At 50.6% G+C, this 25,074-nt stretch overlaps 6 protein-coding genes across 6 annotated transcripts; 2 read left to right on the forward strand and 4 right to left on the reverse strand.

The window, feature by feature from the left end:
- Positions 1–378: 378 nt before the first annotated feature.
- On the reverse strand, positions 379–2,337 carry EsH8_I_001478 (uncharacterized protein; the record flags this gene model as incomplete). The annotated part of the gene is made up of 1 exon (XM_083268891.1): positions 379–2,337. The coding sequence occupies one exon, from the start codon at positions 2,335–2,337 to the stop codon at positions 379–381; it is 1,959 nt and encodes a 652-aa protein (XP_083119329.1).
- Positions 2,338–3,021: 684 nt separating this feature from the next.
- EsH8_I_001479 (uncharacterized protein) lies at positions 3,022–6,298 on the reverse strand (the record flags this gene model as incomplete). Its single annotated transcript, XM_083268892.1, has 4 exons — positions 3,022–4,112; positions 4,164–4,678; positions 4,735–4,842; positions 5,778–6,298. The coding sequence occupies 4 exons, from the start codon at positions 6,296–6,298 to the stop codon at positions 3,022–3,024; spliced, it is 2,235 nt and encodes a 744-aa protein (XP_083119330.1).
- A 4,399-nt stretch (positions 6,299–10,697) lies between these two features.
- EsH8_I_001480 (uncharacterized protein) lies at positions 10,698–12,035 on the reverse strand (the record flags this gene model as incomplete). Its single annotated transcript, XM_083268893.1, has 1 exon — positions 10,698–12,035. The coding sequence occupies one exon, from the start codon at positions 12,033–12,035 to the stop codon at positions 10,698–10,700; it is 1,338 nt and encodes a 445-aa protein (XP_083119331.1).
- A 2,380-nt stretch (positions 12,036–14,415) lies between these two features.
- Positions 14,416–16,235, forward strand: EsH8_I_001481 (uncharacterized protein; the record flags this gene model as incomplete). Its single annotated transcript, XM_083268894.1, has 4 exons — positions 14,416–14,511; positions 14,597–15,188; positions 15,246–15,329; positions 15,397–16,235. The coding sequence occupies 4 exons, from the start codon at positions 14,416–14,418 to the stop codon at positions 16,233–16,235; spliced, it is 1,611 nt and encodes a 536-aa protein (XP_083119332.1).
- A 1,851-nt stretch (positions 16,236–18,086) lies between these two features.
- EsH8_I_001482 (uncharacterized protein) lies at positions 18,087–20,518 on the forward strand (the record flags this gene model as incomplete). The annotated part of the gene is made up of 2 exons (XM_083268895.1): positions 18,087–18,167; positions 18,221–20,518. 2 exons carry the CDS (start codon positions 18,087–18,089, stop codon positions 20,516–20,518), a joined length of 2,379 nt encoding a protein of 792 aa, XP_083119333.1.
- Positions 20,519–21,096: 578 nt separating this feature from the next.
- Positions 21,097–24,030, reverse strand: EsH8_I_001483 (glycosyltransferase; the record flags this gene model as incomplete). The annotated part of the gene is made up of 7 exons (XM_083268896.1): positions 21,097–21,344; positions 21,408–22,024; positions 22,086–22,436; positions 22,490–22,853; positions 22,906–23,063; positions 23,118–23,847; positions 23,913–24,030. 7 exons carry the CDS (start codon positions 24,028–24,030, stop codon positions 21,097–21,099), a joined length of 2,586 nt encoding a protein of 861 aa, XP_083119334.1.
- Positions 24,031–25,074: the final 1,044 nt, after the last annotated feature.

Here is a 25,074-nt window from a genome sequence, read left to right on the forward strand (position 1 = left end):
GGTCTGAAGATGTTTCATCTCATCTGCAGCAGCTTTCGTCCCGCAAGAATGGAAAGGAGATGGATGTCGCTTGGCAGCTGTCGACACCTCATGAGGCGCAAAAAACTTACGTTCGGACTTGCGCCATGCCCGAGCTCCGACGCCATCAGTCAGTCAAACTCTACAGCCCCTCTGCAAGGTCATCGCTGTCGTCAAGGGGCGACAGACTCAGCGCAATGCGTGGCTGCACAGACCAATGTCTGCGCACAATTGGTTGCAGATTACCAGACATGGTACATCTCGATTGCATCATCTATTGTGGAAATTCTAAACAAAAAACAAACATCATCGTCCTCGTCTTCATCTGTACCCAACCTCCACCTGGCCATCCTACCCTGCCTAAGTCCCATTCGCTGGTTGGAGCCATTCTTTGCCATTAACCGTCGTTATTAACGTCCCGTTAGCCTGGAATATATTCGTCATGATATCGATGGAAAGATGAAAGCCGTCGGGGCTGGATTTCTTGGTGCCGTTGTTTGGCCCTGTTTGAACAAGGTCAGAGAACCATGTGATCTGCTCCAATGTCGGGTGAGGATTCATCCCGGCGATCTTCTCGGCCCCTCTGAGAACATTGACACCGTCGTCGGAGAAGTCGTGATACTCCACAGCGACCATTCCCGGCAAATCACCCTTGCTATTTGGGGTTATGACAACGTTCGCCCAGCCGCCAAACTTTCCCTTGAGGGTGAAATTCCCGCTTGTCGGGAACGGCCTCGCCGAGACCTGGCTCCCAGGCGTGTAGGGTGTTGCCCAGGGAATGGTGTCCGAGAGGGGTTGGACAGGGGGCAGCACAAGCGGCTTCCGACTCGTAAGATGGGCGAGCATCATGCGCTCAACGCGACCTCCCGGTGCGGTAGATGGGTAGCATGGCAAAGGATTCTTCCCGCCGCACTCGGGAGACCTGGTCAGTGCCTGGTAGTACACGATGCGCGTGCCGTCGTTCGACCATTTCGGATCAGCGCGGCCGTTCCATTCCGGGTCGTTGACGGCTCCGCTGCCGGGTACTCCGCTTCCTTCCGCGTTGATCTGCTGTCCGAAGTACGAATCCCGGTCACCGTGGCGGTCGATAAGCCAGGGCTGGAAGAAGCGTCGCATGCCATTGTTCCTTGTCGAAGCGGCGGCGCTAACGCTGATCAAGTCTGTCAGGGGTGGAATACCTCGCAAACCGGCCATGAACATCTGCCTGCCTGTGCTGCGGGTGTCCATCGCGACCGTCCATTGATCGTCTGGCGATACGTCGACAGGATCCGTGTATTCGGGATGTGCCGTCAGCCGTCGAACCTTTCCGGTGGTGAGATCGGCGGCGAAAACATCAATGTTAGATGACTCGGACGGGTAGCCAATATAAGTGACCTCTTTACCAGTACCGCTGAAGCCGCGAAGCTCGCCAACGGTGATGGCGTCGTAGTTGATCCGGAGCTGGCTGTTGTCCTCAGGGTCAATCTCGATCGGCTGCGGGTTATTCGTGTTGAAAAGAACGTTGACGTTGTTCAGGTCATAGCGGGGAGCAAGTGGCTCGCCGGCAGCAGGTAATGGATTGAAAGACAACCTTCCAATGTATGTGTATTGGCTGATCTTACCGGCACTAATGGTGAAGGAGTTGAATCCAAGGTGCTCGTAATCAGGGTGAATACGCAGCTCTCGAATACGGCCGCCCGGCCCTGACCCATCGGCGGCCGTATTCCAGCGAATAGGGTAAATGTGAACTTGATCCGGAGTGCAAGAATCGCTGCTAAGCTTGGTAGAGCACTCGATGATATGGGGACCGGCGAGCACTCGTTTGCCGTCACCAAACGATTGGGGATAATCGAGTAGTTCGCTGCGGCCGATCTGGTTCTCTTGAGGAACGCCACAGGTGATGCACTTCCACGCATCGCCATTTGGGAAAGTAGTGCCGTCAACCTTGACGATGATCAACTGGGGGCCGCTGTATATGCTGGCCGGGTCTGGAGAAGCGGGGGCGCCGGCGAAGGTCACCGTCGCCAAAACGTGGTGGTCATCAGGGAGGAAGTTTCCGTTCTGAAGAGCCGGGGACTGTCCAATGCACCCTGTCCCGCGAGGATTGATCTTTGTGCTGCATCCTCCGACTCCCGTGTTTGCCGTGACGGGAGGTAGAGGGAGTTCCGTGACGGTGATGGGTTCCGGCTCGGGAGGAGGCGGGATGCCAGCCTGCCAGTCCGGCAACTCCAAGCCCTCGACCTCAATGTGACTTCCTAAGCGAGCTTGTTCCTCTGCATAGTTTGCGTGCGCAGCTGCTCCAGCGCAAAGGATACTGGCCAACGTTGACCCAAGGCGCATGATGGGTAACGTCAGATTGTCTTTCCTGGTCGAAGTCGATGTGACGACGTATCGGGGTGACAAATAGGATGTGGGATGGTTCCCTCTTATGACAGCGGGCCTACTACGGATGAATGCCCGAACAATGCCCGAACAATTCAAGACTCGCTTGGAAGTCATTTTGCAGACTAACTGCCCGGGGCGATCTCCCTGGGCATGCGGCAGGTGGGCGCGGCTAGGCCGCGCCGGACCTGTCGTGATGCCTGTTCAAGTTCAAATGGAATCAAAGCCATGCTCTCCGCCGTGGCTGAGGGTGCTAGTGTTTTGTGCTTGAATATCCGTACCGCGGCCGTTCCGATTAGTTGATCCATTAAATGCGCGGGTCCGAGGCCCGGTACGGGCATGTACGGCCGTCTATGCGCGTATAGATCTCGCTTAAATACGATTTCCGCGGAAGCCAAGACGGCTCTATCCTCGCAACCCGCGGTGGCGGCGGGAGTATTGCGGGAGGTACTTTTAATAAGCGTCTGGGCTCCTTCAGCATCAGTACGCATTGTTCATTTGTCGCAAGTCTGATGATTTCGTGGCTTCAACACATAGTCTGGCTGCGGTAAACCGATCGCGATGCGACAACTCTTCTATTCCGACCCGAGACCTGCAACACCCGGAAGAAACGCCTCGCGTCGCATTTTCTGACAACTTCAATCACGATAACTCGACAATAATGATGGAGGTTTGCAACCCGAGCAACCCTGCCGTGGCAACCAAGCCGTCGCCTCCTGACTCCCACTCAACTTCTCCCCAAATAGCCTCGACAATTTTGCCGACCTGAACTCCATCCGGCAATACAACTCTGATCTCTCCCTGGAATCCATCGTAATTGAGGTTCACAACACTGATCATAGCCTGCCCCTTCGTCTCGTCGACCCACACCGCCGCGTCAATCCGTTTCGCTCCCTCGACGACAAGATCTTGCGTTCTCTCCGTCCCCAGCAGAAATCCCACCGCAGTCGCATCCGTAAAGACACCTGACAGCCCACTCGTGAGAGTCTCCAACTCGGGCGTGGCGGGGTAGTTCCACATGACGATGCCCTTTGCGCCGTGATTCACCGACAGCACCGTCATCACGACCTCCTCGTCCGCTGTTGGGTACCGAGTCCAAAACGTTTCGTTCCCGAACGCCTGCGGCGCGAACCACTGTGTCTTCTGCCACCCCAAGATCTCGTCGCGACGGTAGAACTCGTCCAGCCGCGTCGAGATGTCCTCGAAGTTCCCCGCGCAGTCGTCGCACCCGCAGCATCCGTACGTCGCGTTGCAGACCGTGTCGTAGACGGTAGAGAAGGTTGCGTTGATGCCGACCGGATACACATCGCTCATGATGATGTCGGCGCCCGCGGCGTACTCGGCATAGTAGAAATCCCAACAGTTAAGGGCTAGGGAGACGGGGTGGTACGGGTCAATTGCCTTGATCTGCTCGTAAGCGATGCCGGTCGAGTTGGCTGGGTTTGCTTTGCCGTCGGCTTCATCGCTTTGATACCAGAGCAAAATAGACGGGTGGGTTCGCAGGCGCGTGACTTGGTCGATCATGTTTGTGAGATTGGGCCAGGTCCAGAGGACGTCGTAGCGGAGGTAAAGGCCCAGTTCGTCGGCACGCTGAAGGTAGGGCTCGAACTCATCCCAGGGGAAGGGGATGTCACCGAGGCTTCCCGTAGGTACGATGTGAATTACATTGTAGCCCATGGCGGCGAATTCGTTTAATGTGTCAACGCTATCGTTCCAGTAAAGAGTCCATTGTGCTGATCATCAGTTAGCGGCATCTCCCAGGCAAGCAGAGAGGGAGGTTGTACTGTAGTAAGTGTAGGCGAAGACCAGATCCCACGGTGCATCTGAACCTCGCTGTGATAGTAACCCCCCGTAGAGATTATCGATGCGGGCCACGCTGCCGTAGTCTTCCGGGTAGGGCAAGTACGAGAAGTCGGTCCAGTCCTCATAGATGTGCTTCGAGTCCAGTTTCGTGCGAATGGAGATGTTGTACGCTTCCATGCGCGGAGATAACGTGTCTAAAGAGAGTGGCACCTCGTTGTCTCGCGAGCCGAGAGTAATCTTTTCGCTTGCGAGCACATCGTCTCCATGAAGAATTTCAACAGTCAATGGCTTCAGAGACGCAACTGAGTAATTGTTCCCAAACCCCGTGGGCAGCGGCGATCCAACCTGATTCGAGATGGCAGCGTCGATGAGGAGACTCGCAGTCGCATCGGTCTCAAGGTAAATGCTGAGTCGAGGCCGCACCTTGAGTCTCAGAAGCGGGACATCTGAAACAGCGGGCTCGGGGAACCATCCGCCAGGATCGAAAGATGAGTCCCTGTAAATTTACAATGAGATTGGTAAAGGTAAATTCGGCGAGATAAGGCAACCTACGTTGAACGATAGGCTTTGCCGCACCAGATGTCTACGCCTTCGGGGTTATTGAAGCGAACGGCCTGGCCATTTGCGAACTGAACCAATGAGGCCAATGCCGCAACAGGCCTGATTAGGTTACACAGCATCATCTTGGAGGGGTGCCACTCCAGGATATGTTGCAAACAACTGGCATTGGACAAACAATTCTCATCACAAGCGATCAGACTTATATGGGCGGGGATGCTCTAGCTTCCAGTGCAATTGGATTGTTGCTTTGAATTCATGGAGTGAACGGAGTGTCCTCCACTTCCACCACGCTATCGGGACAGAGGTGACATGCATCTCAAAAGATTGACATCGAGATTACCCCAATTGGAAAGTTGAATTGGTGCTACTGAGGGGAACATGCAGAACGAAGGAAAATTACATCCCCGAATGGCGACGTTACATCCCTTTAAATCTGTAGGTGGTAGCGTATGGTGAATTCAGTATTAACCGGTATCCGAGTGGAGAAAAGGTTGGGGCATTCAAAATGCCGAGGAAGAATCAATATCACGTATCAACCAAGAATCTGCCCGTTGATGACCGGCGGGGCATCCGGGTGACGTTGGATCGGCGCGGGGAGACGCAAAAGATAAGCAGGGGTTATGATAGCTAGTAGCTCATATCATGATCACCCTATCTCGCCCTAAATTGCGAGACGGAAACATACTTTGAGCTCGTTATCTAGAGCCTTTGTTACTATGAGGGGACACATTTGCTCCAACAAGGTTTGCCGGTCAGCCGGAGGTGGCATTGATTTTGTCTTAAGCTCCAGGCCGATTGACGCACCTATCAAAATAAGCATGGGCGATTGAATAGGCAACCGAATTGAACTTGAACGGTATTCTATGGTGATCTTAGAACATTCATGAGTAGGGCTAAAGGCGGCGGCGCCTACAGGCACTCTTTAAAAACTTCCTCTGTCTACTAATGTAGCTAAGGGGAGGGGACTGCTACCCTGATGTAAACGTAGAGACATCAACTTTTCCGCCAGACCAGGAAGTGAGTTCTTCTCGTACTCTTTGTCCCAATTGCTACTCTCTCGAACCGCGACGATCGACTCGAGAACACCGGCAATCTCACGGCTATCCCAGATCCCCTCTTTCCTTCGGATGGAGTGAAGCAGAGCGATCGCTCTTTGTTGCAAATCAGGTTGCTCGGAGAAGGCGGCGATATAAACCAGAGGCGGGATCGTGTCGGCCGCAATGGCGAATAGTGGCGGGTTTTGACGTGAGGCATTCTTTTCCGAGTACAAGGCCTCAGCATGTTTAAGAAGTTCCTGGAAAACACGGGGGTCAAGAGAATCGGATTCGGAGAGTTCGCTTTGCTTGATGAGCATCGACCAATGTTTTTGGATAAATGATAGGACCTGCGCCTCTTCCATCTCGTCCTTCGAGGCAGAAGGGTTAGAATGTAATCCTTTGATGTATGAATCCAGTCTGGTGCTCCAGGTCTCAAAACGTTGACGCGCCTGGACCCAGTCTCCAAGTCGTTCTTCCTCTGTGGGTGTCGTCTCTTCGGGTGGGCTTGACAACGACATTGAAGCACCTGGTGAACTCCCTCGAAAATTGAAAGCCATAGTTGATCCAAAAAGCTTGTCAATGTAATGCATCTCGTAGCGAGCCTCCGTTACACTCGAGAATGGCCGAGAACCATCATTGTTGGCCGAAGGCAGTAGGAAGAAATCTAGTTCGGGGATGACTTCGTCTTCCATTAAAAAGGCTGCATCAATGCCGATGCAAGAAAACATCTCGGCGATGTCACTTAGCTGGTCAAAGTACCTGCTAGCAGTATCAGCGAGACACATTTGCGAGGCCGATAGCTTATGACACCCCTCGGTTTCAACCCTCTTTGCTGCATCGCTGATTGAGACAAGAATATTAGATCCGGCTTTCAAATGTTGCATAGCTTTATCATAACCTCCTTTCATGATTTCGAAACAAACAAAGACTAGGCAGCAGACGAGTGAAGTTCGAATGGTTGTGGAGGAAGGATTATCCAAGTCTCGTATAGTATGTCGAACAGCTTTCATATACTGCTGCATTGCTAGATCCTTATACTTTTGGGGATTTATCATCATATCATCGTTTGGGTTTTCATTGAGGAACGCTTTGTGAGAAATTCCAAAGGCGACCAATGCATGCTTGACTGAGTCCGAGTAGTATCCAAGTGGGATGATGTAGTTGCGCCACAACTTTGTTATCAGCGCTACGTTTCCAAAGCCTGTGACGGTGCTTTGGCGAACGTGATGGAACATGCACCTTTCAATGGGAGTTCCAGAAATGTCCCAGTCAATCAATGGTGGTAACTTCATCGAGGATTGAAGTTGTTGCGACTGAAGTTCAAGACGCTTTCGGCCAAAGGCAACCCATTTCACCTCCCTGTCGAGTCTCCGTCGGGCCTTTGCGCATATTTGAAGACTTGAACCCTCGTCGGGATGGCATCTAACAGCGGTGAGCATACGCATATGCATCAATTGGACATGACACTGATGGGTCGTACGTGCTATTAAACGGTCAGCTCAAAATTTGATGTGCACAGACACAATAGCACTGCGTCACATACCAAGTCTTGAACTCAGTCCGCGATTGGGGGCTGGTTGACTTCGTAGGCACAGGCCTTGTCTTCTGAGGCTGGCCGGGGATATAATGAGGCTTGCCTATGGCCAGCATGTTGGAACAAGGATGCAGCTGGATGAATCAAGGTTTGCGATATTATAATTTAATCGCTTCATAGACTTTGGGATTTAAATTTCGTTGAGCCGACAGGAATTGAGGCCAGACGGCACTCTCTAGGCAAAATAAGAGTTCGAATACGAGTTTCAGGGGCAACATGATTGGGGGTTTTCCATTTTCGCCGATTCTATTGTTCCATTTGATCCATCTCGCTAGCCCTAAACCAGAAATGAAGACATAATTCTGCGTTCTGATTGGTCAGAGGCTTTGACCAATGGTGCCGTCAATCCGGGATGACGGGATGATGGGAGAGCAATGACCGTGAGATGTCATCATTTACAACCTTACTATCTTATATAATCCTGCTTTCTTCAAATGTCAAAATCTTTTAACGACAGAGTACTATGTGACCTTTCAAACTTCGGTGTACTCTTTGGTATCGTGTTTGTGACATTGGGCAATCATTCCGTAAGCAATCTAGGGCGTATGAGTAGGAAAGCTTTTATAAGAATTCTTCTGAGTGTCTGCTTTATGTTTCAGTCACGCTTTAATACTGATACAATGTATACGGGGAAAAGCATAGAAACAGCGCCGCGACTTAATTGTAAACGACTCGTCGTGTCTACGGTGCAGAATATTTATCAGCTAATAATAACGTCCAAATGCAACAATCTCTGGTGGATTAAGCCAGAGAGCTTCTGACGAATTAAGTGGCACTAAAGTCCCAAAAAGTTATCATGTTGTTAGAGATCAGACATATTCTTCGCATCATTGATGCCTGGTTGGGGAACAGCCAGTTTCTTGTCTGAGTGTTGCTATTCACTAAATCATGCAAGTATTTCGGTGCGAGTTATTCACCTTGGAGACACCTTTTATTGCACTAGCACTAGCAGTCGATGGTATATCTCAAATCCTAATGTAAGATTAAAGAAGATTTCAGTGCAATCCATTTCAAACTAAAAGGCCAAAGGTCTGCCATAAAGTTGAAAATCTTATATTCCGGTTAGGACAGCCTAACATCGAAATATGACAGATGAAGAGGGGCATGTCTATACGAAACTCTTTACTTGGGGATATGGCAACCGACTATACCTCTAAGCCTACATTTAACATGGATTAAATATAGTGATCTCCAGAATGATTCCTTTATATCCAAGTTACTCGTGGCAACATTATTCCTCTTAACCGTCTCCGCTGGTTTCAGTCGGCACAGCTAGCCTGAGAAAATGTCCAATAATACCAATCTGTCATTACTATAGTTGAATAAGCCTAATGCTAGGAAAATGAATGGCTTATAACAAAATTGGTAAATATGTCACCGGTGCTGTGCCAATAGACGTGCAGAGGCGAGGCTTGAAGAAAATCGCAGGACAATTTCAACCAGTCCAGTATTCGTAGCATCATGTCTGTCTTGTAAATGTTTTTATTTGATAATTACTTGCTTGTCTGGGATCCCACACCCCATAGGAGCCACAAATGCATAATCTTGAATAGTACGGTATCATGCGTTTTTCGAAGCAGTAGATCAATGCTCGGACTTGATGAGTTGCCGATGGTGATGCATCTAGCGTTGCAATGCCAATGCTTGTAGAGTTAACGTCGATATCATGCAATTGCTGTAGTGATGCTGAAATGCCAAGACCGTGACGTGTTATCATGATACAATCTTGGTGCTTGGTGGTATAGATATGTCGAGCCACTTCGGAGTTGCAACTTTCCCGAAACCGATACCTCGTTTCCCTGGTAAATACAGGCAATGCCGATTTAGGGGGGGATCATCTGCCCCTAGATCTTAGAAAAAGATTAAGAGCATAGCCAACATATGCTTCGGGTGTTATAGCATAAGATTACCAATGCTTCTGATCATTGGGACTTGCTCCATAAAGTGTGGCAGATCATCGAAACGAAGAAGAACATGATCGCCGTCTGGGTTCTTTAGCGTACCCGAGAAGCCGAACATCCACAGTTGCGTGAATACTACATGAAAGTGCACGGTTCTGGCTCCAGATATCATCGAGGACAAGTCAGAAAGATCACGTGGAAGAGGAATACTGGCGTGAGAAGAGAGAAATTGGCATCACGAAATGGAGGAACCAAACCCGACGGGCAAACCGACGAATTCCAGTTTCTGTTGGCGCCGAATTATGCGTTAGCTGGTACATTGTCTCATCCTCGAGCTGTCCAACTGACCCGATTCCGCCATCCGAGAGAAGTGAGACAGGGACAGGCTTGAACGGCTCAACTAGACAAAGGCAAGCAGCCAATCATTGAAATAGATGTGACTAAAGTCGGGATTCACCGATGGGAAAATCCGGACTAGGTTCCGAGAAATGCGATGCTGATGGGTGGATACTAGAAAGGGTCCTGCTGCTTGCCGAGAAAACGGCATGGCGATGGGTCCTGACCTCGTGCACGAGAGGGGCTCGAACGATAGTCAGGCGGCACAAACTCAAAGATCGAACCAGGGACAACCAAGACACCGGCAAAAACATTCAGCCCTCCAAGATTCCTCTAGATCCTGGAATGAACATGGTTCTTGCCCCTCGTCCCGAAACTATGGAAGAGAACCTGGTTAAGACGAGGGGACCAATCGCAACTCTCGGAGCACGGCATGGAGATGATCTGCAAATGAGACTGCGGAATCGGCCGAGCGACCCAAGCGGCTCAACCGTGCGACATGCAGGATCCCTGATTCTCAAGAAGAGCATGGGGAAGAATCTGGCGTTTCGTTTTATGATATTCCAAACATTCAGGGATAGACCAAGTGTTAAGTCAGTTTCGAGCACGGATCCATTCAGATTGTCCAATTATATTCAGGTTTGTGACTCGTTCATACTACATGATGATGATTGAATAATAACATGATTAAGGAGAAGTTTTGTAAGAGAAAAAATGAGATGATATGTTACAGGGAATAGATTTTTTTCGACCAACGTTTTACCAGGCCTTCGAACTAATTCCAATAAGCAACAAGCACCGAGGAACCCTTCCCTGCTACACACCCCCATCTGCAGACTAGCGAGACAAGACATCTCAACGTGCACACAAGGAGACCCATGCCACTATCAGCGGCCCTGGAAGGCCTACCACACGGGTTGCCTTAGGCTTTTTGCCACCAAATCATACTGGTTACAGGAGTTAGAATTTGTGCCAAAGTTCTCCGGCCAAACACCGCGGCGAAAGAAACCGCTTGTTGGGTTCTGATGTTTGCACCTGGTCGCCCTTGTCTCGTGGAAGGAGACTTGTTTCGGTATGCTGCTCGCCTTAGTTGTTTGTGGGGGTTGATGATCCCAGCTTAGCGGGCTGTAGAGAAGAGCCTCCCTGGCTTTGAGCTTGCTGTGATTGCTGCTGAGGCTTCCTCTGGCCCTGGTTGTTGTTGGAGTTGGCACTAGAGGAACCAACTGTAGCAGGCCGCAGTCCACTGGCAGTGCTGACATTATTCTGGTTGCCCGGATTGTTGTTCTGGTTGTTGCTATTGCCGTTATTCTGGTTGTTACCATTGCCGTTGTTGCGGTTGCCCTGATTGTTGTTCTGGTTGTTGCCATTGCCGTTGTTACGGTTGCCCTGGTTGTTGTTCTGGTTGTTACCATTGGCGTTGTTGTTCTGGTTATTACCATTGGCATTATTTCGGTTACCCTGGTTGTTGTTCTGGTTGTTGCCTTGGTTGTTGTTGGCATTGTTGTTGTTACCTTGGTTCTGGTTCCGATTGCCATTGTTGTTATTGCCGTTATTGTTGTTGTTAGCATTGCTGTTGTTGGCATTGTTGTTGTTGGCATTGTTGTTGTTGTTACCCTGGTTCTGGTTCCGATTGCCGTTGTTCTGGTTTTGGTTGCCGTTATTCTGGTTGCCGTTGTTGCTATTGTTGGCGTTTGGTGGCGGAGTCGCTGCGGGAGCTGCAGCGCCACCGTTGTTTGCAATTGGCGGTACCGCGGGCGTGACGTTTGCACCATCAACCTCCAAGCATCCGGTAGGGCGAACGGCCTGAGCCTGCGGGACTCCAGCAGCAGCGAAGTACATATCAATGTTGGGAAGCACATTGACACAACGGTTCGCGTTGATGGTGTTGACATCCTTTTGTGCGGTATCGGGGCCGTTGGTGACCATGGATTGAAGAGTATCAACGACCTGCTGGAAGGTGCCCTGGGTATCAAGAACTTGGTTGGCTTGAGTCACCATGCCCGTGTCGCTGAGCGCAGTGTCGAGAACCATCTTGTGGTTAAGCTCGTCGATTTCGGCATTGAGTGCGATCGTGGCTTGCCTGGTGAACTCGGCGCCACTGAATGACGTGGCGGAGTTAAGGAACTTGGTGACTTTGGCTGTGTCGTTCATCCAGGACATGACGGCGTTCATGACCTGGGCGTCGCTGACGCCGTTACGGCCATTGGCGGTATTGTTGTTCTGGCCCTGGCTGGCGCCGTTCTGGTCCTGGCCCGCATCATTGCCGTTCTGAGGAGCCCGGGAACCAAGACGTCTGACGCCTCGCGCGAGGAATCGTGAGTTCGCCCCCGCCGAATGGCCTCGCGCCAGGCTGGCAGCTGGCAGCGCAAAGCCAACGGCAGCCAGATAGGAGAAAAGGAACAAAAGAACGAAGTAATACTGCATTATGGCGGTGTTGTTGATGTAGTTGGTCCTGAAGGCTAGCTTGAGTGGACAAAACAAGAAACAACACACACAAAGGATGGTGATACGAAAGAGGTATGTGACGAATAATTAGGCGGGTGTCCTAAAGGAGAGTGATTGACTGGTGGGCCTTCCAAAGGCGTCCGACCATTTGCTGACAAAAAGAGAAAGTCGATTAGGTGAGACGAGGGAAAGAGGACGCGACTAAGATCGGAAAGAGTTCACCGGCCCGGAAGCGAGGGTAGATGAACAGGAAGTTGGAAGCACTTATATCGAATGACCAGAAGTGGCAGAATGTGGTCCAACTTGCAACAATGTGGCAGCTTGTTGGATGAAAAGACATTCGCCTGAAATATGACAAGGGTTAGGGACTGTTTGGAGACCAGGTGCACCAGCGCTTGGGGAGTCGTGATGGATGCGTTCGAAGCACTCCAGATGTCGCGGCCAAGAGTTATTTGTTGCAATGCCAAGGCGTCGAAAGCAGGGGAGGCTGTTGAAGCGACGCACCACTGTTAGATATGACGAATCTAATAAAAGACAGAGGACCAATGGGAAAGGATGGGAGAAGAGACGGCATCGTGCAGACAAGAGGTCAAAGTGGCATAGGAACTCGGGCCAAGCTGGGGTTTGTGTGGGAATCTGGTGTCATGTGAGCAAGCAGGGATCAAGTAGGTTGAGCCTCAGATCGAGTCAGCAAGGGACTTCGCAGCTGCTCTGCATACAAACGCTAAGTCGGAGATTTTTCCCGTGTGGGCTGAAGGGGCGTGTGTTGGTCAGTTGAGGGAAGAAGCAAAGGACCACACTGGGTAGTGGCGGGCAAGTGAGGACAGATTGACCGAGTCAACACCATCAACCAGGCCTTGACTTGGGACTAAAGACGGATAGGAAGGAAGAAATGAAGATGGGCGTCACCTGTTTTCGTAAAGTACAGATGTTTTTGTGGCAGCCCATATGATCCTCTGGTTCGGCTTACCGAGAATACTCGATGGCGAGTCAAAGCTGTCAAAATTGCATCATCTTATCTGAACCAGCCACAATGTTTCTACAAAATGTGATGCTTCCAGAAGGTGGCAGAAACGTGGAGCAAGGGACGCATAGAAACGTGGAAGACAACGCCAACCGCGCATGTTGTCCAAGTGAACATCCCCCGCAAAGGATAATCACCAGCAATGCAGGCACATGTAATCGCACTGACGACCCGCCAGCTTGTAACTGTGCAGTCTAACGCCCAGCAAAAATGAGGGGTTCAAACACCAATATTCTCATGCTACAAAGGTGGTTATGACGATTGGAAATCACAGAAGAAAAAAAATGACATAGCGACGGCCAAAGGGTATGATGTGGGTGGAGCAAAGGGTACTGCATGGTAAGGCGTGGAGAGAGTCAGAGGCAGGAGTGTGGGCGAAGAGGCTATAGCAGATGTAGTAAGTGGGAGTCGAACGCAGCCACCGACGGAGACTCGGGTCAAGCATTTGCCAAGATTCATTCCAAGCTGCACATCCCGACGAAACAAAAATCCTCCCCACTTGGACTTGGCAAAGAAGATCAAAACGGAGCGGCGGGAACCAGGGATCCGCCACCATTATGATCTTCGCCTCCTCAAGTATGCTCTCACGGTTGGGCCCCAAGCGACTGTGTGCTCAGGTATAGTCATTGCTTGTCTTTTTGCCCGCCCGGGCTCGTCTGATGAAACCCCACGCGACCGGGCTCGAAACGACGAAACTCGTCTCACACCAAGCGAAACTGAAGAGATTTGCCTTATTCCTCTTTACTTGTCTTCCCCCACTCATGACCGGACGAGGAATTTCCTAGTTAGTGTAACCGCTCGAGAAAATATGCGACTAGACCAGGTACACCAGGCATCGCTGTCGGAAGTGCATGGTCCGATGATTAAGCCCGAAGCCCCTTTGCACCTACTTTCTGCCGAGGCGCATCAGCATCAACAGATTGTGCGGCCGGAACAGGATGAGAGCGGTATCTGCAGCGACTTCTCTGGCACTGCCGACGTCAAACAACGCTTGCGATTGGAGGATTGAGCTCCTCAACGGCTCAGCCCTGGTAGGCGTCCGACCACCCGATTCCAAGCCGGCCGCCCGCACTGTGGCACGGTAGCAGTATTTCTCAGCCTGCCTTTGTCATATATCCAAGACCCAGCCGCATCACTTCCGAGTGCAATAAGCTTACTTGATCCCCGTCTAAATGCTAATGATCCCTTGAGTTGTTCGTGCCGCTATACAAACAACTTCCCCCTAGGACCCGTGGGTTTAGTAACGGTGTCTCTCCTTCCTTCCCTAGTCACCCTCCATTTATTTCGTTTGTTCACAGCCCCGGTGGTTGACCCTCGTTAATTATAATGACGCCCATGAAGATTTCCCTCTCTTTTCTTGCTGTTGGCTTTGTCGCTGCTCAACAGAGCCAAAATGTTCAATTCAACCAGGTTATCAACCTGAATGGGGACGTAAGTTTTTGCTTCCTTCATCCTCTCCACAAAGGATGGCGATGGTCTTCTACTTCTCTAGCCTGGGCTAACACAGTATCATTAGATGCAACTCAACAGCCTTCTGTTCCCCGACAACTCAAAGATTGAGACATTTTCTCAAACGCAACGTCAGGTCATCGTAAACCAGAACCCGAACCCCTTACCGGCAAGCCATGTCGTTGGCTCAACGGGACAGCCCTTCGTTCAGCTTTCGCGCAACTCTTTTACCATCCAGACCAATGGCGCCACAGATCTTGTGGGCGCTCAGATCGAGCTGCCGATCGACCAGAACATGCTGCAGCAGGCCGGTGTGACCGCCGACAACACCTACGTTGCTATGCTGTCCAAGGATCGCCAGGCATGGATCATCATGGAGGGCTCCAAAAGCGTTAACATCACCGATGCGACTGTCCGCATGGTAAAGCTGAACCAGATTGATGGCGAATACGTCGCAGTTGGCCGTCAGACCAGCGAACTTGGCGTTTCTCTGACTCCCTTCGGTCAGCCCGTCAACATCGCTGGATCTGGTATCCAAGAGGCTGAATTTCAGGACGGGTTCAGAATGTCGATCCGGGCTAGCCAGCCGATGAGCATCCGCACGGATGTTGTCAATGGTATCAGCGCCGACATGGTCACTAATGGAGTCATGTCCATCAGTGAGTGACGCTACCGATTCCACGCTTGCAAAAGTGACAATACTGACACATTGGCAGACAACTACCGATACCTTGTCACCAGCAATCTGGCAGGTGTCGTACCCAGCCTCAACTCGATGACTGCCGTTGTGCAGATGCCACGTAAGTTTCTGTGCTAAGCTTTGTCCCTTGGGGGAGATTTGGCACTGACTAGAACCTGAAACAACAGTCAATGTTGACCGTCTCATGGCCATGGCTATGCGTGCAGGAGCTGCACCTCAGTCTTCCATCACTCTTGGCATTGCGCAGCGTCCCGTTCTCCAGAACCCTGGTGGTGCCACCGGCGGCCTCCAGGCTCCCGGCTTGAAGCGTCAGGAGAACAACAACAACAACAATACAGGAAATGGGAACAACCAGAACAATGGTAACAACAATCAGAACAATAATAACCAGAATAACAACAACAACAATAACAACCAGAACAACAACAACAACAACAACAATAACAACAACAATAACAACAATAACAATAACAATAACAACAACAACAGCCCTCCGATTCCCGCGGCCACCCAGCTTCTTCTTGCACAGACGTTTACCCCTATCAACGCTCAAGTCCTCTTGGATAGAGAGAATGCTCGCATCGCTGTTCCAGTCAACCAAATCGACGGCGAATTTATTCTTACCATGATGGTCGGTGGAAGCCCCGTCGGTGCTCCGCCTCAGCCCGCGCCGCAACAGCAACAAGGCGGTGGTGGCCTCGTAGAACCTGCAGCTCAACAAGGTGGTATCACCGGTGGCCAGCCCGGAATTGCACCTGCCAGTCTCACTACCCCCAATGGCAAACCTGCACGTAGACAAGAGGCGGCGGCGCCGCCAGCCGCCCCCATGGGAGGCTTTGAGATGAAGATGTCGGATCTCATGGCCATGGCCGACATGAAACGCAGCGGCGGCGTAATGGCTACCTGGGAGATGATGACCAATTTTGTCGCGCAACAGAAGCCCGAGGTGAAGAGGGCTGAAGTTAGGAGGCCGAGATCGTTCCCGGTACGGCGGCGACACCTGTAGGAGCATTTCTAAGGGCATCGAGTTAGCATGCGAATAATATTCGATATGTACATGTATTCTTTTCATCTTAGTACCCTCGGTCGGGCGCCTGCAGGGCAAGCTCAGACGGCTTTGAGGGTTTAGAAATACTCAATAGGAAAACTATGTTGGTGAAATTTCCATGCTTGATCGTTAATCTACACTTGATCAGCATGGTTTCATTTGCTGGCAAGGACAGCGGCTTTTTTTTTTTTTTCAAGAATTTGGAAATTCTTATTCAACAAATGCGGCAAATCTTATGTAGTTTTACACTAGAAGAATAGACCCAAAAATTCCCATCATGTACAAGATAATGTCCCCGGCACTCTGGACGAATAAAAATAGGGTACATATACCTAACCCAGCAAAAATGTCAACATGATGTTGCTTTGCAATATCGCCAGCTTTTTAGCAGTAAAAATTCCCAGCCAGCCTAGGTCGGTCTGGCAACATCTGATGAAATGTTTTCCAAATACTCGTCCCAAGAAATGGCCACCTGTTTCATATTGTGGTGCACCGACTGTGCGGTCAGCTCATCAGAAAAAGGCGAACATGGTGAGACTGAAGCTTGCACTGGTCGGCGATGAAGAATATCACATGATGCTAGTATCACGGTAAAACAAAACTAATCCTTAGCATAGACAAATGGCCTTCGGGTCTCAGATTTGAACGTGGCGACGGGGTTGAAATCTCTTATCACGGCTTAGAGTTATGACACTCCATTCTGGTACGTAGATACACTTGTCTCTCAAACTGTATAAAGGACGACCCAAGATAATGACTATGAGTGCAGAACGGCTAGAGTCCGAAGCATTTATAATTGGAAAACGGCCAAGGCGAAGCATATATGCCTCATAGGGATGGTGCAGGTTGACGACGATCTGGGTTACATTGCTATCTGTACCTATGCCATGGTTATCATACCTAGATACTAAACTCGTAACAAGACGTCGGTGATACAAGCCGCTAACTCCTCTACAAACAAGTACGAATTGTAGTGACTTTATGTGATACGGCTGTAAAGCTAGTTCTATTGGGCAATGGCACGGATAGATGGCATCAAAGACCCTAACATCCATATCTACGGCATTGGCCGCATCCCTATATTTATCAATCATGCTTCATTTACTACCGGTATCCCCCTAATGCCGTTTTGTCTCTCTCTATTTCCTTGTGTTTATATTATCCCTTAGTAGTCCTAATATGTTGATTCGTGAACATTATTTCTCACTCATTCCTCTGCAGCTTTCTTCAATCTCTCCCCGTTCTGTTTTTCTGTTTCAACACTTTAGTGGTGATAATGGAAGATAGGGGCCCAAGAGAAAGAATAGAAGCGACACCCCCGACTTTTGCGTTAATGGCTTGACTAACGGAGGGAAAGCCAAAGTATGAAGAAGACCGGCCTCGGAGTCTTCTACTAATCAAATGCGATAACGTCCCTTGGAAAAGTGCTCCATTACTATGCATATCCTGGATATAAACCCCTGTCGCTATGACGTCCGGAGCAGCTGTGCTATCTCCAACGTCCACCAGTCTTATCAGTGGTACCCCTCACTACGCAGCAACCCCAACTTCTTAAGTTCCCGAAATGTCGATGGTAACATGAATAGTGGACATTGTGTCGGGAAATGTTACCGTTCCATTCGGGGTTGGCATTAGCGACGTGTTGAATGAACTGAAGGGATAGGCCTTGAAGAGTTTTGATCGCCATCATTCCCCACTACTGAACTGTAGCCAGGAGTTAAGAATGGCTGGCCTCCTCGGATAGCGATGCATCGCATTGCTGCACATATACCTCGGCAGAACACAAAACTGGAGGCAGGGAATTCAAATATGAAGGGACTTGAAATAATCTCGGTCCTAGCCTTTAGTGGTTTCGCGCTTGGGACGGTGTTTAATTCGTCTTCTCATGGAGTAAGTAGTTGTCTGGACGAAGCCGATTGGTGAACGCTGTTAACACCGCGTAGAAGTCTGTGCCTCTCGACTTGACGCCTAAATTCAATAACAAAGCTTTCGGCACTCGACCTGGAGAAGCATCATTTGACGTCCTTAACCAGTCCTATCCTGTACCCGTTGTAGGCCCCAAGTTTACCTCGACCGATACGGGCATTCAGTACAACTTCCCTGGCTACACCGGCCCCTCGGAGCCCGACAACCTAATCTGCACCGGCCAAACACTCATTGTTCCTCAAAACGCCAGCACCTACTTTTCGGCCTCCTTCCTCATCGCAGGAGATGTCGAAGGCGCTACGGTCAGCGGAAATGTGTCCTTCACGTACTCTGACAACACGACCTTTGAGTACGAGCTACGCACTCTAAATTGGTTCAGCTTCTTGACCATCAATCGTGGAGAGATCATCTTCCCCAGCCGTTTTACCTCCAATGGCTCTGATTTCAACAGCTCGCACATTTTCGAACGTACCACGGCGTTGCCTCCCGGCAAGAAGCTCAGCTCAATCACACTACCGGACAAGAATAACGCGACTGAAGGTCGACTTCATATCTTTGCCATCTCTTTGTGGCAACAGGGACCAGCTGTGGGCGTCCAGTCAGTGCGGCCGACACAAAAATGGGTTGAAAACGGAACTCAGGTGGTCGAGGTCACAGTCAATAATGCTGGTTCAAAATGTGTAGCTGGCAGTGGTCTCAACGTGACCATTTCAGGAGACGGCTTCCGAACTGTATTCCCGGGACATCTGAAGCGATTGTGTCCTGGTGATCAAAAGATTGTTACGGTTGGCGTCGATGGGTTCTCGAATGGTCCTGCCCCCGTCACTGTAGAAATTGACGGAGAGGCAGGATACAAGCGGACAGTAACGACAGTGGAAGCCGTTGAGATAGGCCTGACCGAGTGGACCGCGGACGTTGAAAGTCTGTCCAAACACGAGAGTCCTGAATGGTTCGACGAGGCCAAATTTGGTATCTTTATTCACTGGGGTCCCTATTCAGTCGCTGGCTGGGGCAATTCGACTCCATACGAGAGCTATGCAGAGTGGTTCTGGTGGTATTCGACGCACCACCCAGAAGGTGACCGTTCCAACTTTTACGGCTACCGTCTTGACACTTACGGCCCTGACTGGGCGTACGACGATACATTCCCAGAGTTTAACGCCTCAAGCTTTGATGCAAAGGAATGGGTTGACCTCTTCGCTGATGCGGGCGCCAAGTATTTCGTCATCACGACCAAACACCACGACGGGTTTGCCCTATTTGACGCGGGTGACACATCCAACCGCTCTTCCATTCATTACGGCCCGAAGCGTGACCTGCTGAAGGAACTTTTTGACGCAGCAGAACTATACCAGCCATCCCTGAAGCGTGGCACATACTTCTCGTTGCCTGAGTGGTTCAACCCTGACTTCGGCCCCTACGGCTTTGTACAGTTCCCAACACCGTCAGCCGTGTCCTGGCCTGGTACTCTGGCCTTGAACCCATACACAGGGGAGCCCGAACCTTACACCGGTCACGTTCCCGTGAATGACTTCATAGCAGACCTTATGGTCCCTCAGATGGAGGCCCTGGCCTACGACTATGGAACTGACATAATGTGGTGCGACTGCGGCGCTGCCAACGGCACAGCGGGCTTCGCAGCAGAGTGGTGGAACAAGGCTCGCGCCCAAGGCCGTCAGGTCGCCATCAACTCCCGCTGCGGCATACCCGAGGCGGCTGACTTCGACACGCCTGAGTATCAAACCTTCGCATCGGCGCAGCGGCGCAAGTGGGAGAGCAACCGCGGTATGGACCCTTACAGTTATGGGTATAACCGGGCCACGAAACCGGAGGAGTACATGAACGCCAGCACCATTGTGTATTCACTCGTCGACATGGTGTCCAAAAACGGCAATTTCTTGCTGGATATCGGCCCGAGAGCGGACGGAACCATCGTGCAGGCTGAGATGGACAACTTGCGTGAAGCCGGTAAGTGGATCAAGGGCCATGGGGAAGCTATTTTCAATACGACGTATTGGTTCGTGCAAAGTGAGATTGTAGGTGGTCCGGATTTGAGATTCACCCAGACAGACGAGGCGTTTTACATCGTGTTTTTGGAGAAGCCCGCTGTCGTTGACGGGTGGGTTGGTATCAAGGCTCCAATTCCCATTCTGGAGGGTGACATCGTCAGTCTGGTCAACGTTAAAGGCGGCGAGGAGCTCAGATGGCAATCCACCAGCTCCGGAGAAAAGCTTGAGTTGAAGATCCGTGTGGAAGACGCGCTGATTGACGAGGAGCAACTCGGCTGGGTCTTCAAAGTCGCTTATGTAGCGTAACAGAAGTAAAAGCGACACTCGAATTCATGCAAACATCCCCTTATATCTTAAATGAATTAATTGTGTTGAAAAAGACTCAACTCTTGTTATAGAGCAAAAGTTGATGCGCCGAGGGGGAATCGAACCCCCGGCTCCCCGACGCTGCTTGATGGCAACGGAGAATTTTACCACTAAACCATCGGCGCAAGTGACTTGGTTCTATCCCACAAGGTGGACATCTATGGATGTAGTCCTGTGTTAGTGCTACAGTTTGCACTTGGTGATCGTATAGCCATGATTTAAACTATATCATGGCTTTCCTTGTTGTCCTAAAGAAAGTGATTCATCTTCCGTTCGTTCCACCGTGGAATTTTCACATTTCCTGACGTATTAGACTTGTGGGGCAATAGTTAGACGGTCTTGCTTTAGGTCTGCATGAGGATTGGTTCCATCTACTTGTTTGTAAAGGATTCTATTTCATATATGGTTCAGTCTTGCTCTACAAAAGGTCAAATCCACTGCTGCTGAAACGCCGTGAAATCAAATTTCCTACGTCAAACAGTAACAATTGGTCTATACTTGCTTCTCCCTGGGGTATCTTAATACTTTTGCTCTCTTCCGAAATCAAATCTGTCTCCAACACTGTTCTTGCCTGAGTCGGCACTGACACGGCTAATCTCATCAAACCGTTGCAGCACCAGCTGTATATCAACCGGGCTATTACGAGCTAGGTACTCGCCCTCAGCCCGTCGAGCATTGGCAATACTGTGTCGCGTCTTGGATTTCACCGCTGTCCGGATACTTTGGTAAATACCCTGGCCGGGGTATGCGACAATTCCTACCGCGGCTGCAATAAGTACGTTAGTTGGTTAATCTGTCAGATGTAATAGTTGTCTTGAAAAAGGCTTACCAGAAACAGTCTTAGATGCCATGCCAAGCATACCCTTTCCTACACCCAACGCTGCACCAGCCGCCCCTCCATCACGACCGCCCTTGTAAGGCTGGACAAAGAGATCGGAGAGTCCCTCTCCCATACCAGTAACGAAATTCTTTCCGCCGACCATTGCACCGGACTTCCAATCAGTGATTGGAGCACGATCTGGAACCTTCTCGCCATAAAGCTTCGGTACCGCGCGGAAGCCGTCCGTAACTGCCAACGGCACATCGACATAGAATTTGCCATACGATCTGAAGAAGCTGCCAACGCCGGAAGCTGAGGCCTTAAAAACCGCGCCAGTCGTACTCCCACAGCCCCTGCCAGCACTTCGTGGTCGTTCGATGGCGTCGGTCTGCGGCGGTGCTAGGCTGAGCGACCGAGGTGTCGTTTGCATGTCGCTGCTGTTTCTGAGGGCATCTTCCATCTCGGCCGATTTGAGTTTCGAGCGCTTGTTGTACACCTGGACAGGCTTGACGACAATGTCGGTAGCACCCTTGACTAGGCCTATTCCCGTACTCATCAAGGTTGACGCTGTGCCGGTAACCGGGTCCCAGCGGCGGTTCTCAATGATGTATGTTCTCGACTCGTGCCTGAAGGGATCTTCTTGTCAGCCAAAAACTCAAATAGTCGGGGTTTATGCTGCAGACTAACAATGACATATTCTTTTGACTAATCTTGAGACGATCAACAAGAATGCCCGCGGCTTTCTTGGATAGCTTCAAATGTTTCTTGCCCCTCTTGAACTCCCATGATGCCGGCTCATCAGGCAGAATGTCGCATTGGAGTATTTCGAGAGGCAAGTTGGCGTGGAATGACTTGGCTGCTGTGGCTACACCGTTCTCTGTCTTCATTTTGGCCGCAAGCTCTCCAGCTGCTGCTGACGCCTCTGGTGTCAAACAAAAGCGGATGGCATCGCTAAGGTTCTGAACGTTAAGTTGTTTGTGTGGAATCGGCTTCGGTCCTGCGCCTGCGATGGCAACCATATCTCCCCAAAAAGGTTGGCTATAAATGAATTAGTCTTCGAATACAACCTTTCGTGCCTTTGGATCACTTACTCTCCAAAGAACGGCACAATAGTTGTCGGCCGTCCATTTAACAGCCCGCATGCCGTTGTGCCTGCGCCGCCATGATGAAAGACCGCCGCAACATTAGCAAAGAGCCACTCATGTGGGCAGTCGCCGAGAAACAATACGTCGTCCGAATCGATGCCTCCCAAGTTACTCCATCCCTTCGATATGATAGCTCGAACGCCAGTAGCGCGCACAGCTTCGACCAGTGTTCTGGTCATTTCCTCTGGATTATCGATGACGATACTTCCAAAGCCAATGTAGATCGGAGTTGGCCCGTTCTTCAAGAAGTTCGCCAGGTCCGGTGGTGGTGTGTATTGAGGTGGTTCGCGGAAGAAGAATCCGCATACATCTGCAACCAACGATCAGTTTCAGTCATTCTGCAAGTATCGATTTGTTCTTACCAATGTAGGCGGGCCAGTCAATGGGCTTGGGAACCAGTGCTGGGGACCAACAGTATGTGAAGGGAATTTTCTGTGTCTCTGCAAGGACTGGACCTTCGGAGAATGGCACCTCTTCGAGATCAATCGTCCTGCGCCATTCGTTGATTACATCTCCCAATCTGTTCATACCTGTCAGTGAGAACATCGTCAAGTGATTATTGCAACTTTCGTACCCTTGCCATGTTAACCACTCGACAATACTGTATGACACGAAGTTCGCCGTCATCTGGTCAACAACCCCGTTGTCACCAAACTTGAGGTTTGCCAGCGGGTGCGGAAAGGCTCTTGTACTGCTCCAAGGCATGGTAAACATGAGGTGAAGTGGTACCCCAAGGGCCTGAGCGCAATGGACATGGGCAAAACTCGGCGGATTTGCAATAATGGCATCCGCCACGAAAGGTGTTCCCGTTAGTGTGTCGGGCTCGACACAAGATCTCCAGCATCCCTCAAGCATTTCCTTGACCATCTTGCGCTTCTTTTGGATATCACCGCCCTTCAAACTCTTCAGACTGGGAATCAGGCCCGGGTTCTTGACCATGTAGGCCATCAACTCGGAAGGGTCGCCGCCGATGGGGTAGAACTCAAGATTCGATTTTCGCACGAAGTCGTCGAAGACGTCATGTGTGGCTAGGCGCACTCGGTGGCCGTAAGTTTGCAGCTCGTTGCCAAGGGCGATGAAGGGCTGGACATCTCCACGGCTTCCGACGACTTGGATCACGATATTCAGCTTCACGGGAAAAGCCTTCCGTTCTGCAAAGCGCTCTGCTGCCTCGAAGTATTCCGGTGGAGGGCCCTGGGCCGCTGCTTCTTGTGCAAGTTGCGCGGGGTCCTTGAAGTCGGGGATAAAGCGGGCGAGTGTTGTCGCCAGGCGAGAATCGAGATTTACGTCAACTCTGCCATCGTCTGTTGAAGTTTGCTTGGTTAGAGTGGGTGCTTTATGGCTATACAATTTGGGGGGGGGAGGTTACTTCTGACGCTATCACTGTGCTGCCTTAACCCTTCATTTATCGCTGCTTCGTAGGGTGGGAGAAAGTCTTGGGGGACGGCATCTTCTTCGACCATTCGAATTGTGTCGCGCTTCGACATCTTGATGATATTGTTATACGCCGACCTCTTGAGAGGCTGGGTGTCGCGTAAATTGGTCGAATCCGGTACCGAGTTAATTAAACGAGGTCGAGTTGATCTAAAGACAATGGTCACCAAATCGTGCAGAATTTCTAGGACAACGGCAAATTCAAAAGCTGAAGTCGTAAAGAGAGAGGGGCCTAGGATTTGCACACATGGCGGTTTAAAGATTTTAAGAAATACCCGCTTGCCGCCCTGTTACATCATTCTAGAACAAAAATACTCGCGTACCCCTCCTCAGCCTCAATCAAAGCCTGTCTCGTACCTGACTCGGGTGGGGTGAACCTCGAACGGGAGCGATAAGGTGGCTAGATTATCGAGGCGCCGGCACTTTGAACCACGCCACGGCATGCCAAAACAAAGCCCATGTATACGTGACAGGCCTGGTCTATTCAGAACTCCGCGGGTTCGGTTTTTCTCCGTTATTATCGAGAAAACCCCAAGGATTCTGACGTCTTGAATCGATCCGGGATGCGCGTGTTGCCAGGGTAGCCTGTTCCCACGCAAAGTAACCCGTCAATGCTTCGATATTCACGATGGAGGAATATTAATCAGACCGTGGATGGGCGCTCCGAATGCGCGGATAGCAGGGGTGCAATCCGAGGAATCAATACGCGTATTGAACCACCTCAAACAAGACCAACTCAGGGGTCTAAATTTACTGGGTACTAGCACAAGCAAGCTTTTCACGCGTAAGGGCGGCTGGACTTCGCCGACTAAGACATCCCTGCTAGCACTGTCGGTAGCCACACTGGCTTGGCGCCAACTAACGGCTGCATCTTGCGTATACGCGTATGAAAAATGCCGAATAAGGTGGCTCAGCCCTATCGCGACTCCGCGTACAATCTCAAAATCTGCAAATGCCATCCATAAGTCTGCCTAGCGCAAGGGGCGTTTCGTGTTGTTACTATTTTGCACTCCAACAACGCGTATGCAAACATGAAGGGGTTAAAAAAGGGGAGAGTTGAAGATGGAAGAGTGTTACTTATATCGCGGCTCTTGGAC

The sequence above is a fragment of the Colletotrichum jinshuiense genome, chromosome 1 (assembly GCF_051148585.1).
Source record: "Colletotrichum jinshuiense chromosome 1, complete sequence".
NCBI classification, from domain to species: domain Eukaryota; kingdom Fungi; phylum Ascomycota; class Sordariomycetes; order Glomerellales; family Glomerellaceae; genus Colletotrichum; species Colletotrichum jinshuiense.